Source organism: Cygnus olor, chromosome 4 (assembly GCF_009769625.2).
Source record: "Cygnus olor isolate bCygOlo1 chromosome 4, bCygOlo1.pri.v2, whole genome shotgun sequence".
NCBI lineage: Eukaryota > Metazoa > Chordata > Aves > Anseriformes > Anatidae > Cygnus > Cygnus olor.
Genome location: NC_049172.1, coordinates 67,992,650 through 68,012,169, shown reverse-complemented (window position 1 = coordinate 68,012,169; position 19,520 = coordinate 67,992,650). Strand labels below are relative to the sequence as shown.

The 19,520-nt window shown below is 37.0% G+C and overlaps 1 protein-coding gene across 2 annotated transcripts in view; it reads left to right on the top strand.

The window, feature by feature from the left end:
• The window catches only part of HTT (huntingtin), an 85,657-nt gene that overhangs the window by 50,724 nt on the left and 15,413 nt on the right, over positions 1-19,520 (top strand). For both annotated transcript variants that reach the window (XM_040554614.1, XM_040554613.1), the window contains 15 exons: positions 1,426-1,568; positions 5,182-5,389; positions 6,600-6,741; positions 7,702-7,881; positions 8,853-9,029; positions 9,272-9,348; positions 10,580-10,718; positions 11,225-11,347; positions 14,080-14,293; positions 14,501-14,646; positions 15,161-15,338; positions 15,619-15,714; positions 16,549-16,736; positions 17,949-18,075; positions 19,223-19,323. In XM_040554614.1, coding sequence (XP_040410548.1) covers positions 1,426-1,568; positions 5,182-5,389; positions 6,600-6,741; positions 7,702-7,881; positions 8,853-9,029; positions 9,272-9,348; positions 10,580-10,718; positions 11,225-11,347; positions 14,080-14,293; positions 14,501-14,646; positions 15,161-15,338; positions 15,619-15,714; positions 16,549-16,736; positions 17,949-18,075; positions 19,223-19,323 — 2,239 coding nt within the window. The remainder of the gene's footprint in view (positions 1-1,425; positions 1,569-5,181; positions 5,390-6,599; positions 6,742-7,701; positions 7,882-8,852; positions 9,030-9,271; positions 9,349-10,579; positions 10,719-11,224; positions 11,348-14,079; positions 14,294-14,500; positions 14,647-15,160; positions 15,339-15,618; positions 15,715-16,548; positions 16,737-17,948; positions 18,076-19,222; positions 19,324-19,520) is intronic.

Genomic DNA, 19,520 nt, shown 5'->3' with positions numbered 1-19,520 from the left:
TAAGAACAGGGAGGTTGCTGACCAGTTACCATAATGGGCAAAACCAATCCAGCATAGGGAGATTAATGTAATTTATTGCCTATTACTAGCAGACTAGAATAGTGAGAACTAAAAGCAAACTAAAGACACCTTCCCCTCATATACGTTCTTCTACCTCCTCCCCCCCGAGTAGTGCAGGGGAACAGGGAATGGATGTTGTGGTCAGTCCCCGCCGCTCCTTCATGGTCACTCTGCCCCTGCTCCACCTGGGGTCCCTCCCACAGGATGCCGTCCTTCCCAAACTGATCTTGCAGGGGCTGCCCACAGGCAGCAGCTCTTCAAGAACTGCTTCAATATGGGTCCATACCATGGGGTTATCCATGAGGAGCAAACTGCTCCAGCACGGGTCCCCCACGGGCAGCAGCTCTCCCCAGACCCCTGCTCCTGCGTGGGCTCCTCTCCATGGGCTGCAGCTCCGGCCTAGGGCCAGCTCCTGCAGGGGCTCTCTGTGGGCTGCAGCCTCCTCCAGGCCACATCCACCTGCTCCACTGGGGGCTCCTCCATGGGCTGCAGCGTGGAGATCTGCTCCATGTGGGACCCACGGGCTGCAGGGGGACAGCCTGCTCTACCAGGGGCCTCTCCACAGGCTGCAGGGGAGCCTCTGCTCTGTGCCTGGAGCCCCTCCTGCCCTCTTTGTGCACTGACCCTGGGGGCTGCAGGGCAGGTTCTCACTCCTCTCTCCCAGCTGCTGTTGCATAGCAGGTTTTCCATTTTAAGTCTGCTCTCACAGAGGCACAACCAGTGTTGCTTATTGGCTTAGCTCTGGTCAGCAGCGGGTCCCCTTTGGAGCTGGCTGGAGCTGACTTTTCTCTACCACGGGGGCAGCTCTTTAGCTTTTCTCAAAGAGTCAACTCATGTAGCCCCCCGTCACCACCAAACCCTTGCCCCATAAACCCAATAATCCCGGCTGGAGGTTTGATACAGAATCCATGTTGTAGAGAGTAAATGTGGATAAATGAGGCTGCCAGCAGCTCAATTCCTGTGACTTACTGAGCTACCCTTAGCTGAGCTGCAGTAACTGTCAGGGTGTATTTTTTTAGCTGATTGCAAATCACTATAAAGACACCATGTCATTTTCAGTGTTTGCTGTGTGAGTGAGGTGGGCTGTTGTATGCATGCTATCACTTATGACTTCAGCTAATGAGTATGTAACACGGTTCTTTTATGTAATTATTGAATTTCTTATCTGTCCATAGCAATAACATCCTGTTTGTTTGGGGCCAACCTGTTATACAGTATTTAATTTAGCATTTTCTTTAGGATAAATGCACAAGGATTTTTTATCTTGGTTTTAAATTTACTGAGTTTCGTTGGCAAACATCACCTTATTCTGAAAGACGTTGCAGTGATGGTTTTCCTGTTGATGGTATGCATGTTTTTTTCAAGGTTCTTATTACAACTGGTTGGTATTCTACTGGAAGATATTGTCACCAAACAGTTGAAAGTGGATATGAATGAGCAGCAGCATACTTTCTACTGCCAGGAGCTGGGCACACTGCTTATGTGCTTAATACATATCTTCAAATCAGGTAATACTTGAAACAATGCCTTGTGTTGTTGTTTGCAGTGAGGTAATTTTGAATTCTGAGATAATCGTTGAATGAGTAGGTGCTTAAGGCATTCTATATATAAAGAACCTCCAAAAGTATAAAGAACTTCCAAAATTTTGTGCTTATGAATGCAGGTCCCATTTTTCATATTCCTTCTCTGTATACAAATAAAATGCAACTAGTGACTTTTCATCTTTTCCTTGACTGAAGGTAGCAGCAGAACTTCTTCTAGTGTTGCCATCTATTACAGATCAGCCTAATTCACTGGCTTCTCCTTATGTCTCCTCTTTTCTTTATGAAGTGGCCTGAACCACCCCATTTTCTGGTTGTCAGTCCTTCCAGTTTGCCTGGTCTTCTAAAGGAGCAAACTGGAATATGGTGTCATTCCCCACTAAGTTAGGCAGATTTTTTTCAGTCTAGAATTTCTTGTGTTGCTGAAATTCTGTGACATATTCCTGCCTGTATTCTAATTCTCAGAAAGTTCTTTACCTCCTTTCCTTGATGAAATACTCTTTTTAAAGTGTTAGGAACCATACAAATCTGCCTTGTTCTGTTGGAATTTTCAGAGTTCTAACTGTGCCTATTTTGGCTGTTTGACTTGAGGCTTCTCTCAGACTTTCATACTTTCCTGTTAGGCCCGGCTCTTTCTAATTGTTCCAAAGTTGCTGTAGACCAGGATCTGTCAGGAATAGTTATCCCAGAACAGCTGCTCCTGTGTACCTCCATGGATGAAATTAGATGGCCTCATTCCTAATACAGAGTGGAAGCTAAGAGACTTGTAGGATGAGACCTTTTGCTCTTGCTTCGTAGTTTACAGCTTACAACACTTACAGTGTTCACCTGATGCTCTGTCGAAGGGAATCACAGCTTTGTGTTACAGCTTCTGAATAGCATTGTACACAGATCTTGATACTTCTGTAAATATCTACAAATGTGCTTTTGTTGTTAATATACTTGCAAGGTGAAAGAACAGGGAGTTCTGTGTATCTTGCTTCAGCTTGTTGACATGAGTAGATCTTCACTAAGAAAGCTTACACCATTTTCCTTTCAAACCTTTGGATAAATTTTCTTTTGTCCTCTTCTGAGAAAGATTTTGAGTGCTGCAGTAGAGAGTAGAGTATACTTGGATGCCTTGGAAAGAGATCCTATTTACTAAATAGTCTACAATCTTTCCCAAACTGTAAGAGCAGGGTTATATTTAAACATGATAAATGTTTTCTCTTGGTTAAAGTCTTTTTTAAGAGAGCATTTTCTGATCTGTGTCACTTAAAATAATAGTGGTGTTATTTCGTTTAACTCTTTCAGTGGCATGCTTTTTCTGTTTGTTTCCAAAACATATTCTGCCTTAAAGTGGCTGGTAATATTCTGGAGGGCAAATGTATTGCTAACTACTGTTCCTGATAACTCTGGCATTCTAGACAACCTCATCCTCTCTCCAGTGGCTTATTACTGGTACTTCCTGTTGCCATATTTTCCACTCTATCACCATAAATTTCTTGCTAAATTTTCTGTTTGTTGGTAAGAGGTAGAAGGTATAAAGCATCTCTCCTGACCACATTCCTTGAAAGCCTTTGCACCTTTTGCTTGGTCCAGAATATTAGTTTGAGTTCTTCACGTTGTCCATACTGCTGACATCATCACTTTGTTGCAGATCTTGGATTATAATAGTTGGCTGCAATTTAAAAGGTGTTGGCACAAATCCCTGATCATTCATAGGCTTCCTTGGATGTTGCACAAATCACTGCGTTCTACAGGCCCGTCTGTAAAATGGGAGTTACGGTCCTTCCCTACTTAGATGTGAATAACAAAAAAGGGAATACTAAATACCTCTGTTAATACAAACACAGAATCATGTTAAATGTTTCAATGCCCTCTAATTTTTTCTTTCTAATCTCTTCCCATGGAGTTCAGTTATAAACTCCTTTCTCGGTGAAAAGCTTTGTTCTGGTCCTGTCATTGCTACCAGCTGCTTCTTGCAGCTCTGAATGTAGTGAGTGATCACTCTTATTTTTCCATGTGCTTGCTACTATTGTAGTTACTGTTTAAGTACTGTAACAGGCACATGTGTATCATTAACTGCTGTTACTGAGAAATATTTGAAACGCAGATTATAACAAATAGCCTATGCCAAAGTGATTTGGAGTAAATGTTTAAATGGGATTGAGCCAGGACCAATGAAATTAGAAAATCAAGCTGGTGATTGAAATCAGGGAAGTGGGTACTTCAGCAGTAGGAGCTGGCGATAAAGGAAAGGGAAGGCTCAGCTACTTCTTCTGTAGAAACTGGCTTCCAAGCTGCATTATTTCTTGCCAAAAATTATGTAGAAACTTTCATGCAAAATTAAAATTAAATATTAAAATATTTATGCAAAGCACCAGGATACGTGTGTTGCATGATCATTAGAAATGAATTTAATCTAAGACTACAAATCCACTCTAAGTACTAATGGTATTGTGGTTACCTTATGCGGTGTTACGGAGTAGAAGTAATGTTGTTCAGACATATGAGCTATATCTTCATGTCTTAGCATTTTCTTTCAGGTTTAGGCTTAGGTTTAATTAAGTGCCTGATTTTGTACTACTTGGCTGTTGTTCAGTTAAAGACTTTCTAATTTTATTTCTCTTTAAGTTATATCCTGCTAACTACAGCTGCACCTTATTGTGACTTGTGTTTGGGAACATAGACTACGGTCTTCTCTCATTTTTAACTGCTATTGGATCCACTACTTGGATGTCTTGTCTTATCTTCTCACTCATTATAGTTTTTCTCAGAATGTGAGCATTGCTGACTGCTGACTGCTGTATATGCAATTATAAGAAGCTACCGTATTAGAAATTAAATTTTCCAGTGTGCTACTTTGAAGTACAATAGAAATAAAAAGTGTATGGATAAAGTGAAGTCGTCATATAACTTTAGACAACTTTGTATCCATTTTCCTTCTTTTCCCTTCCTTCATTTGGTATATGAATAAAGAAGTATCAAGTCAGAAAGCAAAATTCAGCTTCTGTGTTAAGAGTTCAGTATGCAGGACAGTGACTTTTCATCGCTTTAAAAGAAGTACTTTTTATACTTCAGAATTTGGATGGAAGGTTGAAAGTTGAGTTTCAAATAAGTATATTTGGGAACTCCTCAGCTGATGTAGGAAACTTGTAAGTGATCTTTCTTAATGTGTGCAATAGTAGTTTTAGCATGGTGTTTATTTAGGATTTCTGTGTTTTACTTTATAAAGAAAAAATATCCTGGTCTGTAATTGAAAACCTTTACCAAATTTAAAAGTATGTGTTAGATAAACCTTTTGATGTATGACAGATAAAAAGTTGACTACACGTTTCACTACATTTATAGTCTTATCTAAAGCATTGTTTCAGACTGGGAGCTGGTTACTGCTGGTTCATACACTGCCCTTGGGCAAACTGCATGACCTGCCTTACAATTGTGTTTAAAAAACAAAATAATGCAGAGTATACCTTCTTTCCAGGAATGGTACTGGCTTATGAAACAGCTTTTCTCTTCTCAGGGTACCCTAAAAATTTTGAATCTTCAGAATTCAGACAAGAGTATAGTTACTGTAATATGCTTTTATTGTTTTCAGGGATGTTCAGAAGAATCACAGCTGCAGCCACCAGGCTTTTTACAGGAGATGGATCCGATGGTAGTTTCTATACCCTTGAAAGTTTGAGTGACCTTGTTCAGTCCATGATTCCCACACATCCTTCCTTAGTTCTTCTCTGGTGTCAGATCCTGCTTCTTGTCAATTACACCAACTACAACTGGTGGTCAGAAGTGCATCAAACTCCAAAGTAAGATTTTTTTGATCCCTAGAAATAGTAGCATGTCTCTCAATTGTATTTGGTACAACTGTATGAAAAAAAATAATCTAGTTTTTAATCTGCTAAGCTTGTCAATTGTTGAATAGTACTACCTAGATTCTGAGATAGGTAGTTCTGCATTTATTTTGTACATATGTGTATTTACATACTGTCTGTTCTGGCAGTATGTCTTTCGAACTAAGGAAGTGCATCCTGTGTTCAGTTGTTCCTCAAAAGATCTGTCAGGGAACCTCTACGCTTTGAAGACTATAAAACTCCCATCTGTGTAAAATTCCCATTTGTATACTTTAATTATGGAAATAGCTGTAACAAAATATTCAATATAGCAGGTTTCATGCCTCTATGGAGACTTCTTATTTCATCTTCTAGCAGATATCATCTGCACTGGCTGGTTATACACGGATGTGTTTATGTAAGTGTGTCTGATCAGTACGTTCTAGGTACATCTGTCATCTCTGTCAGTTGGTCCAGCACTAAATGTTAAAACATACTGTCAGCACTGTGCTGATTCATTATAAAGTGACATTAGTAGTAATGTCACTTAACATGAGTTGTCTGATATGCAGAAATCTTGTCTAAAATTGTGAACTTTTGGTCTGAGGTTGGGTCACCCCTCCCCCCCCCCCCCCCCCGTCAGACACTTCTGACGTGAGGATGATCCCTCCTTTGGGTGTAAGGTGGGATCACTATGTGGGTGGGTGGGTGGGTATCCCTCCATAAACTGTAGAGGGAGATTAAAAACTGAGAGAAATTTCTGATGTTTGTGCAGTGAATGTTAGGGAAGTTTAATTTTGATTTACAACATGAATGGATCAGTACTTTGAAAGAAAAGTGCTCAAACGTGAGATTCTGACTTCAGTTCAACCTCAAGGTGTGAAGAAACAGAATTATGTTGTGTTATTCTACCAGAGATGCAATAGCCCGTGTTTTTCTCTTAAATAACCTGTTTAGTTCTTCAGACTGTTCAAAGAAGCAACGAACACTGACCGAAAAGTAGTACTACAATTGTTAGAAAGTAAAGAGTGATGAAAAGCAAGGTGTCTATTTCAAAGCAGTATGTTGTTAAAATGAAATTTCTGGGAAAATAAGTACTATATAAAGGCTTCTTACTGGTAGATTATTCCAAATTTTTTTAATGTTTCAATAGCCATAGTAATAAAATATAATGTGCTTCTTGCAGGAGACACAGTCTGTCTACTACTAAATTACTTAGCCCTCAGATATGTGGAGACAGTGATGAATCAGATTCAGAGTCTAAACGCGGCATGTGCAATCGAGAGATAGTGAGAAGAGGAGCACTCATTCTTTTCTGTGACTATGTTGTAAGTTTTGAATTATGAATTTTGTAACTACAGTTGTGAGTTATTAGGCTGACAGTTTTTTATTACTGGTATGCATCAACTGAGTCTGGTTCACGAGTGAAAATTGAGGACTTGTGAAACTAATTATTTCATTTTCAGGGGGCACTTCTGTAAGATCAGGTATGATCTCATTTGGAATTTTTTTCTATTCTGAACTAATTCTCATGGGGCTTGTCTAAGGACACTTAGTAGGTAATAGAACAATCTGCTGGGTATTGTATTGATTACTTGTGAGTTGCTAGGAACATACTAAGAAGTGTTAGATTTCCCAACATTAGTAGTAGCAGCACAGTTTCTGGTAGACAACATTGAACCTCTGACAAACAGGCACCTCTGAAATGACCTTCTCAATTTACTTGTTTCTAACCTGGGTTTTTAGAATCGTAGAATGTCTTGAGTTGGAAGGGACCCATGAGGATCATTGAGTCCAACTCCTAGCTCCATATAGGACTACTTAAAAATTAATTTTTTAATTTTTTGAGAGCATTGTTCATATGCTTCTTGAACTCCAGCAGTCTCAGTGCCCTAACCACTTCCCTGGGGAGCCTGTTCCAGTGCCTGGCCACCCTAACAGTGAAGAACCTTTTCCTAATATCCAGTCTAAACCTCTCCTGATGCAACTTCGTGCCATTCCCTTTTAGCATAATAAATTCCCATTTATTGTAATGATATTAGAAAAGATTATTATAAATTCATCATGACACTCTTAATTTGCCATGAGTTCAAAAGCATTTGAAAAAAACTGTCGTGTAAAAAATAATGATGGCAGTATTACAATATAGACACTTTACACTGTTATTTTAAAACAGTTACTGGAATTATGTATGAAAAACTTCATGTGTCAGGTAAGATTTTTAGTAATTAAACACTAACCCTGCATATTACTGGAATCAGATTTTAGTTTTTTTTTTTCCCTTTTAGTGTCAAAACCTACATGATTCAGAACACTTGACCTGGCTTATTGTGAATCATGTTCAAGACTTGATTAATCTGTCCCATGAGCCTCCAGTACAAGACTTCATTAGCGCTGTTCACAGGAATTCAGCAGCCAGTGGTCTCTTTATCCAGGCCATTCAATCACGGTGTGAGAACCTTGCAGCTGTGAGTTTAACTTGCTTTTTTTTTTAAGAATAAAGCCACTTATCAGTTCAAGTTAAATTGAAATATAAGTATGCAAATTCTGACATTCCTTGGACATTTATCAATTTATAATTTTATTTTTGAAGTCATTTGTAAAAAATGCAAACAATGAACCTTAGAATGTATTAGCCATTTCAGTGTCAGATGTGTTCCTATCCATCAAATCTATAAATTCAAGTAGAGTTGGCTAAGCTGCTTTTCTTCCTTTTTGGATATTATTCTGCATAATAAATATGAGGGGCAAATTAAAGCTCTAGCTTTCATCTTTGATTTCAGTACCTTGGTTGCATGAATAACTGCTAGTAACTACAGAGTTGGGAACAGGAACTAGTTCATCTTCATAGGCCCTAACGACATGAAAATGATTTCAAGCTCATGCCTTCCCCAACTGATCTGCTTCTCTTGATGAGGGACATATTGCTTCAGAAATTCAGTGTATAATTTTTGTTTATTATTTTAGTTTCCAATTTAAAAGGAGCTGATGATGATTTCTAGGGATGTAAGGTTGTATGCCTCACTCTTAAGCTTAGGAGCTCTCTCAGTGGGAGTAGTACTTCCTGGACATCCTCTAGGAGGTAGTGGTGGGAGTTTCTTGAACAACCTGGTAAAGTTGCTTCTCTCTTCCTATTGTCTATGGACAAGTCTACTGTAACTACATTAGTGCCTTAGGCATGTGAGTAAAATACTTAAAAGTTAGATGAGATTCATTCAGTCGTTATATTGGTCAGCTAGTTGTCTGCTGCTGTTCTTTTCTATAAATACCTTTCTCATTAGCGTTAACATCTTTGTATTCTAATTGATTTTTTTGTTTGTTTCAACACTCTATTTAATCCTACTAGATATGTAGCATTATTAGATATGTTAGATATGTAACTAATATTAGATATTGTCAGATATGTAACTTACCTTTTTTGTTTTCTTTCATCATTTAGCCTACAACTCTGAAGAAGACTTTACAGTGCTTAGAGGGGATACATCTCAGCCAGTCTGGGGCTGTCTTAACATTGTATATTGATAAGCTTCTGTGTACTCCATTCCGTGTGCTTGCTCGCATGGTTGACACACTAGCTTGCCGTCGGGTAGAAATGCTTTTGGCTGCAACTTTACAGGTAAAGATAAATATATTCATTTGCAAATCAGTTTGCGTAGTGATAGTAATATAATCAAATGTAATATTTTAAACATCTTAATTGATGTATTTTAATTTAAGTGATTTCTGTGGAAAAGAACACTAATATATGAATGATTGCATTTAACTTTATCTGCATTTGAATTTCCTAATCTGTTCAAAGTACATATGGGTAGTTTACTGATTTTTGTCTTATAAAATTCTTGTGACTCTTTCCTATAGAACAGCATTACTCAGTTACCAGTTGAAGAACTGGATAGAATTCAGGAATACCTTCAAAACAGTGGATTAGCAACAAGGTAAATAATACCAGTACATGTTTAGATGTCAAGCTAAGTAATGTTCTAGTAGCAAATGCGATTTTTTTTTGGTAAAGTAAGATAGTGAATTCTGTTTGGAGGTAAATACAGAAGTAAAGTCTCATTTGAGAGGTACGCGTATTTTAACTCAAGGACTGTTGTGTTGGTTGTTTAATTCTTAAATATATCACAAAATCAAGAAAGCCAAAAGCTCACAGACATCAAATTCTCTTCTCTACCCCATCCCATTCAGAATTTAACTTTTTAGAGAAAGTCACCCCAAATTAATTCTTTGGCAAAGGTTACATTACTGAAAGCAACTTTATCTTTCTCAGACTTTTGCAGAATTTTGTCAGTCCAAGGTGTTTGTTGTTTTTTTCAGACAACTGTGATAAAATTCTTAATCTCTCAGCTTTTTAAAAGTGAAATATTATTATAAAATGGAGTAAATGATACAATTCTTGCAAAAACCGTATTTGATGTTGGAGAGAGTAATAGAATCTTCCTGATGTCATTGCTGTTTGTGGTTAATATCTGTTCACTGAAATAGGAAATAGTAGTAGAGGGAAAGAATATAAAGCTCAAGACCCAAGATGGCAGTAGATTGATAGTAGAGTACCTTCCTAGGTAAGATTAGATTTAGCTTAAAAATAAAAAAATAAAAAATCCGAAGTCTCCAAATGACTTTGAGGTACATGCTTTTGATAGCAGTACTGGAATCAGAAAAATAAACAAAAACCTTTAGATGGCAGTGGCTTTTAAATCCACAAAGTTCTTGAGAAATTTCTTCTAAGAAATTCTTAATCTTGTATTTAAATTAAATTTTACTATATTCTCCATTTTCTTACAGAAGTGGATTCTTATTTGGTATCTCTTAGAATATATTCATCTGCAGCCAGATTTGTACATTAAATTTAATTCTTCTTTTTCAATAAAAATATTTACTGCATAAAGTAATTGAACAACTTCTATTTTATGCATAAACATTTACAAGTTCAAAACCTGTATCAATTTAATTCTTTATTGTTGGTGGTATGCAGTTCATTTGTTTTGGTACTGGTAGCTGATGAAGTTTGCAGTTACGCATTATGCGAGTGCATGTATCCAACAAAGAACGTATAACCCTAGTGCTTTTCTCTCACAGAATTAGGAGTTGTTCACTGTATCTGTTTCTATTTCTAGATGATTTATGAAACTAAGTTAGGTCTTTGATATGTTCCTCTGTTTTCAGACACCAAAGACTTTACTCGCTCTTGGATAGGTTTCGACTTATGGTAGCACCAGACACAACTAGTCCTTCACCTGTGGTTACCTCACACCCACTAGATGGAGAAGGCCAACCAGCTTTGGAGAATGTAATTCTAGACAAAGTAAGATTATATTTGGAAATTTCTTTGCTTAAAGAATCTTTTGCTCCTTGCAAAATATTTGGCCAATGATTCTTCCTTTGTTACAGTATTTTTTTCCTATTAGTGTCGTGTTTGACTGCACAACAGTAGTTATCAGTAGGTGTAACGGGTTATTTTCTAGACACTCTCATCAGCTTTACAATACTAGTATATCTGTGCTACATGCTAAACTTTATTTTACCTTGTTTAGTGTCCAGCCTCCGTGGAAATAGACAATTTGCCAAGGATATCTGTTTGTTTCTTTTAAGATGGTTCATTCATCTGTTACCTGTTTTGCTTTTTCTCATGTTTTTCTTATTGCTCTTTTTGTAGTTTCTTTGCTTTTTTCTTCTTCTTGACATTAATGTGGCCTATTTATCTCTTAAAAGGACCACAATTCAATGCCAGCAGGCAATTTTCCCCCACCCCTCAAAATGTTATTTTCTGAAAACAAATATGTACTAAATTTATTTTTTCAATTATTAAAGGACTGGTATGTGTCACTAGTGAGGTCGCAGTGTTGCATCAAGTCAGACTCAGCACTACTAGAAGGTGCAGAACTGGTAAATAAGATTCCTCAGCCTGACTTGAACTCCTTCATGACCTGCAAGGTAACTTTTTTGTCCGATAGATCTGAATCAGATGAATATGTTGTAATAAAATACGTCTCATGTTCTAATTGGTAGTATTAATAGATTAGGTTCTTTAAATATAAGCGTTTCAAATTTATATGATACTGGTAGTTGATATTCTTAACTTCATTTCATTTGGGAAACTAAAACACTGAATATTTTTCAATTGTCTTTAGCAATGCTGTTGATATTAGTTTTCTAATACTACAGGTTGGATGTATAGAGTGGAAATGAAGGTTAGTTTATATATTACAATAACAAAAATCCACAGTTTTATCACTTTACATAATTTTCTCATTTTGTCATATGGTCTTTTACAGTGCCAGATGCTTCTGAAATTTTCATCTGTGTTAGCTGACTTGTAATATGGCTCTAACAGGCCACAGAGAGTGAATATGTCATGAAGTACAACTAGGTTTTCTGAGAATATATTTTGCTTGAATTTTGTCCAGTACGTTTGCTGCTGGTATGCAGAAATGATAGTGGGAAGCCATTTTTGAATAGATTATACACTTTCTCATTTTGAGAAGAAACATGTTTAGTATTCAAATATCAATGGTGTGGAGTTTGAAAGGTGTAGTTTATCTTTCTAACTTCTTTTAGAATTTAAAATTCCATTTACTAGAGTTATTTCAGGGGTAGACAATAAAACTTGTAAGCTAAATTGTGACTTGCCATTTTATTTTCAAGTTTGTTTATTTCTATTTGTTTTAAAGAGGAAATGTAAGATTTCTGTGATGTTTGTGAATTGATGATAGTAGTTGTTCTTCTACCAGGTCAAATATGGCAGACAGTGACTTGTCCAAACATGCATGTGAAATAACTGATAGAGCTTGCACTTTTCAGCCCTGTGCTCAACTACTCATATTTCTGCCAAATTTTAATATTTTGAGCCGAATTGCTAGCTGTTTAACTTGATATATTTTTGGAAAGTTCCGGCAAAAGTGGTTTAGGAACTTCTGATAATAAGGTTGGGGAAAAGGGAAAAAAGGGAAATGCATTAAGTTTTTAGGCAGAAGACAGTAGGTTATTTTATACTTTGCATATCAGGGATATAAATTCTCTGGGACATACTGTCAGCAAAAGGTCCCTTTTTGTCCCCATTGAGGAATTTGCAGTTTGTTTATGATGAAATCTTCTGAAGAATCAATTTCATAGACTCACAGAATGGTTTGGGTTAGAAGGGATCTTAAAGATCATCTAGTTCCCACCTGCCTGCCATGGGCAGGGACACCTCCCATCAGACCAGGTTGCCCAAAGCACTTCCAGGGATGGGGCATCCACAGCTTCTCTGGGCAACCTCTTCCAGTGCCTCACAACCCTCTGAATGAAGAATTTCTTCCATATATCTAATCTAAACCTATCCTCTTTTTGTTTAAAACCATTACTCATTGTCCTATCACCACGCTCCCTGACAAAGAGTCCCTCCCCAGCTTTCCTGTAGCCCCCCTTAAGGTACTGGAAGACTATTATAAGGTCTCCCTGGAGCCTTCTCTTCTCCAGGCTGAACAACTCCAACTCTCTCAGCCTGTCTGCATCAGAGAGGTGCTCCAGCCCCTTTATCATCCTCGTGGCCTTCTCTAATAGGTCCATGCCCTCCTTATGTTGGAGGGCCCCAGAGCTGAATGCAGGGCTCCAGGTGGGGTCTCATGAGAGCAGAGTAGAGAAGGAGAATCACCTCACTTGACCTGCTGCTTTTGATGCAGCCCAGGATATGGTTGGTAAACTCACATTGCCAGCTCATGTTGAACTTCTCATCAACCAGCATGCCCAAGTTCTTCTCATCGGGGCTGCTCTCAATTCATTCTCCATCCAGCTTGTATTTGTGCTTGGAATTTCCCTGGCCCAGGTGTGAGACCTTGCGTTTGGCCTTGTTGAATTTCATGAGGTTAGCACAGGCCCACCTCTCAGGCCTGTCGAGGTCCCTCTGGATGGCATTTCTTCTTTAGAGCAGGGCAACTGCGCCATGCAGCTTGGTGTCATCAGCACTGTCCATGGTGTCAATCACACTGTCCATGTCACTGGCAAAGTTGTTAAACAGCGCTGGTCCCAATACTGACTCCTGAGGAACACCCCTCATCACTGATCTCCACTTGGACATTGAGATGTTGACTGCAACACTTTGAGTGCAACCATCCAGCCACTTCCAGCAAGTTGTCCATTTGTCAAATCCTTGTCTCTCCAATTTAGAGACAAGGATATCATGGGGGACAGTGTCAAATGCTCTGCACCAGTCCAGGTAGATGGTGTCAATTGCTTTTCCCCTATCCACCAGTGCTGTAAATGCTGTTATAGAAGGTCACCAGATTTGTCAGGCACAATTCTACCCTTAGTGAAGCCATGTTGGCTGTCACCAATTGCCTTATTTTCCATATGCCTTACCATTCTTTCCATTATAGTAAAAACTTGTTTGGCACCTATTCTTGAAGATTTCATATATACAGGTCATCAGAGCTTTATTCACATATTCTGAAAACATGTACTGAATATATTGTTTTTCCTTTCCACCCCAGCATATTGGTGTTTAGAAATTAAATAGAACCTTAATTATGGTGTTGTTACATAACATAACAGAGTGGAGGTCTTATAAGTTAATTAAGTTAATAAACTATTAATTTACCACTATATTAATTTGCCAGAATAGTTCCATCAAATACTTAGATTCTCTTTAAAAGCAATTTCTTTACTTTTTATTTACTGTTTGATTTCAGGAATTCAACCTAAGCTTGTTAGCGCCTTGTTTAAGCCTTGGTATGAATGAAATGTCAAGAGACCAGAAGAGTGGCCTCTTCGAAACATCTCGGAGGGTAACTCTGGATCATGTGTCTACCACTGTACTAAACCTTCCTGCCAACCACCAGGTTTTCCAACCAGTATTGCCAACTGAGCCATCAGCCTACTGGAAAAAGCTAAGCGATATCTTTGGTAATAGAAATAGTGGTCTTCTTAAGTTTATTCTCTCCTCTGCAAAGGTAGTTTACAGATATCTTGTCAATTCATGAAATTAAAAAAAAAAAAAAAAAAAAAAAAAAAAAGATACTTGGCATAAAAGTGCCTATGAAATAATTCTGAAAAATATTTGTTGATGGGAAAAATTCAAACTGCTAGATTTCATTCAGTCTTGTCTTCTAGGAGATGAGGTGATCTATCGGTCAGTGATGACACTTTGTCGTGCTCTGGCTCAGTATTTGTTGTTACTCTCAAAACTACCAACCGGTCTCCGTGTTCCTCCTGATAAAGAGGATGATATCCTGAAATTTGTGGTTATGTCAGTAGAGGTAAGAAACTAAACCATCAATAAAGATGTGATGAAATATTGGTAGAGGAAGCAACTTTGACTTAAATTGATCACCGTGGAGTGAATTTTGATCTGGACAACTTTCTTGTCTTACTGTAGAAGTTTATTCAGTGGTTATTTTACTTGATCTGTGATAGAAAATTCAGTTGGCTTATGGGGCAAGGGTAGCTTTTTACGAGAAGAGGTTGACTGAGTGATGGAATGATCTTGGCATTTGGGAGAAATGCCCAGCACTTTTTGGACGTTGAATAGAAAAGGTTTTTCTTTGACTTTTTTGTTTTTGTTGTTTGTTTTTTTCTTTTTTCCCATTTAATACTCATGTTTTTTTTGTAGTTTTCTGCTTTCTTAGAAAAGAAACATTCTATACTATTTGCTAATAAGAGCCTTACTTATTCCTGTATAAAAAAAAAAAGCACAAAAAAAACCAGCTTTCAGCTATAAATTCATATATTGGGAGAATTTGATATTAATGGGAAATTTTTACTTTTCCATAGGCATTATCATGGCGTTTAATGCATGACCAGCTTCCACTAAGTATAGATCTTCAAGCTGCTCTGGATTGTTGCTGTTTGACATTACAGCAGCCTAACCTCTGGAACTTGTTGGCTTCTGCAGTTAATGTAACATATGCTTGCTCCTTAATTAACTGCATTAGGTTTATTATAGAAGCAGGTGAGTCCACTTTGAACACCTATGAAAAAAATTCCTTAATAAATTCAGTCATCACTGCTAGGTGTCTGGAATGTTTCTTGTGAATCTTTTCTAGTTATTTCTTTGACAACTTTATTTTTACTATTTTAATTTCACATTTAAAATCTTGTGTTCACTTTTGAACTTAGCAGATTCCTTGGAAATGTAAATATGCAATGCTACGGTGTGGTTTTGAGGAGGAAAAAATGTTATATGAGGTATATAATGTCTGTATCTTTTAAATATTTCTGTCTAACTTCAGTTGCAGTTGAACCTGGAAATCAACTTCTTAGTCCTGAAAGAAAGAAGAATACTTCAAAAGGCTTAAATGAGGATGAAGTTGATTCAAACACACAGAGTAAGTAAACAGTGAATTCTATTTTTGATGAAAAAACTGTAGGTCCCCTTTCAATAACTAAATTTTTCTAACAATAGGAGTTTATCTGAGAGCTTACTAGTTTTTGATAAATGCTTATTAAAAATGTCAACTTACATTTAATATGTATAATTTTTGTCTTGAAAGCTAAACATTAAAGGAGATTCTTTTTTTGGGGGGGGTCCTGTCAGCTGTTCAGCATTCTGCAGACTGAGCTTTTTAGAGTGGTGTAGGATTTCTAAATTTCATGTGGAGGTGTAGAATCTATCTACTAATACTTCTGATATAAATGGCAAATCGGTTATCTGCCTTTCTACTGTATAGGAGTACTGTATTGGGGCAAATGTCAAATGTAGTCCACAAGAGTGGACAGCATTGTTTTCTATTTTCAGTTATGCTGGTGTAGATTCAGAAACCAGTTCCATCTACAGAAATGACCCTGCTTATCAGATCTAGAATAGAGCCAGTTATGAAAATGTTTTTTGTAAGATAGTTGAGTTTGGTCAATTTTAATTGTAAGAAATGCACTATTCAGTGTGGCTTGCTGGGGTTAGGAAACTGACATATCTGCTCTGCTGGCAGATGTCAGCTATCGGTATTCTCCAGCATTGAGACAGGCAAGCAACATTTGCAGAGAGGGTGGAAGTAGTAGTCTTTAACCAGATGAAGTCTTGTATAACATTTTTGTCCTACATCCTCTTTGTCCTTAGTCAACATATTCTTTAATTAAGCATTCTTGTTTTTTTTCTGTATGATTTTAACTGGTGTGTTTTGAATAGATTCATAAAACTGAATTTATTATTTTTTTTTCTCAAGAAAATAAACACATTACTGCAGCTTGTGAAATGGTAGCTGAGATGGTGGAATGTTTACAGACTGTCCTGGCTTTGGGGCATCAAAGAAACAGCAGTATCCCAGCATTTCTGACTCCTGTCCTCAAGAATATCATCATCAGTTTAGCAAGGCTGCCTCTAGTGAACAGTTACACAAGAGTGCCTCCCTTGGTATGTTTGTTTTATTTTCAGTATGTAAAAAAATAATGAGTAACTTTTTGAAAAATCAAACATGGGGCTGCATCTTTTTTTTTTCACTAAGACTTCAATATTTTGCTACTTTGATCACATAGTTTAGCTTTTTAAACATGAAGTAGCAAAGTGTTGTAAAGATATCAAATAAGAGTTATTTTGGGGTGAGAATTCTAATTAAAAAGGATTGTAGTTGTTCCTTACGTTCTTATGTGAATGAGTGTCCAGGCAGTAATTAAAAAAAAATAAATAGGGATTTGGGTGCTTTATTAGGGCTAATATTTCCTTCTGCTCAGCAGAATCATTTAACCCTGGAAAGAGTGCAAAATCTACACTGCTACCTTTTTTTTTATATCTGAATTCACAAGCTCATTTTACTCCATGCTAAGTACCACAAAGATGCTGAGGGTAGTCCTAGTGTCTGAACTAACTCAGATATTTCGTAGTGGCATGCTATGCAGATACTTCTGGATTGTATCTTACCTTTCTTTCCTAACTCATCTTGGATCCTTTGGACAAAATATTTCAACTTCTACTTTTTGGCAGATACAATGTGGATTTAATAACACCTCATGATTACTTTCAATGTGCTGTTAGTGAGTAAATGACTTTAAGCTGATTTTAAAAACTTCTAAACAATTACCAGAAATGTTTTCAGGTGCTTATGAAGTAAAGCAGAAGGGGGTTTCATGACCCATATGTACAGTTTCTCAGCACTGTGTTTGTGAGGGATGTCTAAAAGTGCTAATTTTAGGGATTAAGAGTTCTCTGACCACTCTTGGATGCATCTTCGTGCTTTTTCAGCCATCTGTTATATGTGAACTGTTTTCCCTGAATTTCATCTCAGTGTATTTTCTGCATTCAACCTAGGATTCAGCTAGCACTTAGCATAACATTTCTAAACTGAAAAGTATGATGGGAACATTATTTACTTGGACTTTAGGACTAAATAACTAATCCATAATGAGAAATGTGCAAAGAAAAAAAAAAGAAATAAGAAATAAAAGAAATAGTGTAAAATATGCTGTATGTTAGTTATTTAATCTTTCTATAAGATTTTTGTGTTTGTAGAATTATTTTAGTTATTCATGTCTCATTGCATTTGAATGGTGCTATACGTTGCTACATACATAGTTGTCATGTTAATGCTATTACTGTTTCGGAATAGTAATAGTCTTTATGTTTTATCAGGTCTGGAAATTAGGCTGGTCGCCAAAGCCTGCAGGTGACTTTGGCACAGTTTTTCCTGAAATCCCAGTTGAGTTTCTTCAAGAAAAAGAAATCTTTAAAGAGTTCATCTATCGCATTAATACACTTGGTATGTACAAACATAAAAATGAATACAGATGGCACTTATTGAGTATTTACCTGTGTTGCGAAGTCATCAGAGTTTGGTACCATTTTTATTTACTATTGTTGCATATTTATATGAGAAGTAATATTTCAGAGCAGGTTAGTAATTGTGCTGTAATAATTCTTGCATTTTTCTCAATGTAGAGTGAAAATGAGAAATTACAGAAATAGAGAGAAAAAACTGTTCCAACTCTGAAGTCATTTTAGTGTGTTCTAAGAATAGCTGCCTGTTTTATGAAGCTATACGCTTGATAGCGTGTCTAACAATGTTTTGCTCTACCCTGCCTTTTTTAATCATGCACAGTATATAAATTGAATTTGCTGTCCCACACTCAATATTTTAAGTGAGATGCTGTCACTTTAAAGCTTCTGGGTATATAAAGGTTTACTGAGGGGGAACAGTGTGAGGCTTAAGATTTCAAGCCTTCCTTAACAGATGAGGCTGTCAATGTACCAAATTTTCCATGTGCTTACAAGTCTATGTTTTTTTGCTTGATCTACAGGTTAATTTTTGAATGGCTTGTGGTGTAGTACTGTTTTTTATTTGAACACTGTAAGACCTAAGATGACATTTGCTTTTTTAGTACTTTAGGTATCTTAAGTATAAACTGCGGAGTACTGTTACAGAGTCCTCTACAATCTATTGCTAGAAATCAGTTTGGAAAAACTTTTCAAAAGTGCTTGAATTTTAATGGCCTATTTCTAGGCAATTCATTCTGCTTTTATGGCATGAAGATTTCTTGGATCATTATGGGATTTTCTGTGCCAGTCCTCGCAGAAAAGAAAGTGCAGCTTTTGGATGCTTTTCTGTATTGTGAAAGCATGATAGATCTCATTGCTTTTAAAGTTGGACAGTCAAAATATCTAAATATATGTAAGAAATAACCTGAAGAGGACCACGTGGATAATAATGTTCAGAACCCTTCTAAAGAATTCTTCGCTTTCTAAAACAGAACAGTTTAAATTCAAGCTGTGGTGATTACAAAAATGCTGAACTGAATAGGAAGAAGTATGAAATCGGATCTGTAGAAACAATGTGCTGTTTCTTTAATGCTGTTCCATGTTTAAGTTTGTATTAAGACATGAATGGCTATCTCTGAGTGTTTCCTTAGGATGGATCAGCCGTACCCAGTTTGAGGAGACATGGGCTACTTTGCTTGGTGTACTTGTAACTCAGCCTATCGTAATGGACCAAGAAGAGAGCCAACAAGAGGTAATGTCACTCACTGAAAGTTTTTAAAACTAAATTTTAATTATAACTAAGAAAAAAAATCCTTCTATTAATAAGCCTATCAAACAGAAAATTAGTGACCAAAATTGAGAAATTACTTCTGTTTTTAGTTCCTTGTCCCTGTGAGTTCGACACCTCTGTCAGTGGTGCTAAACACTCAATCTGTAGCATCTTGGTTT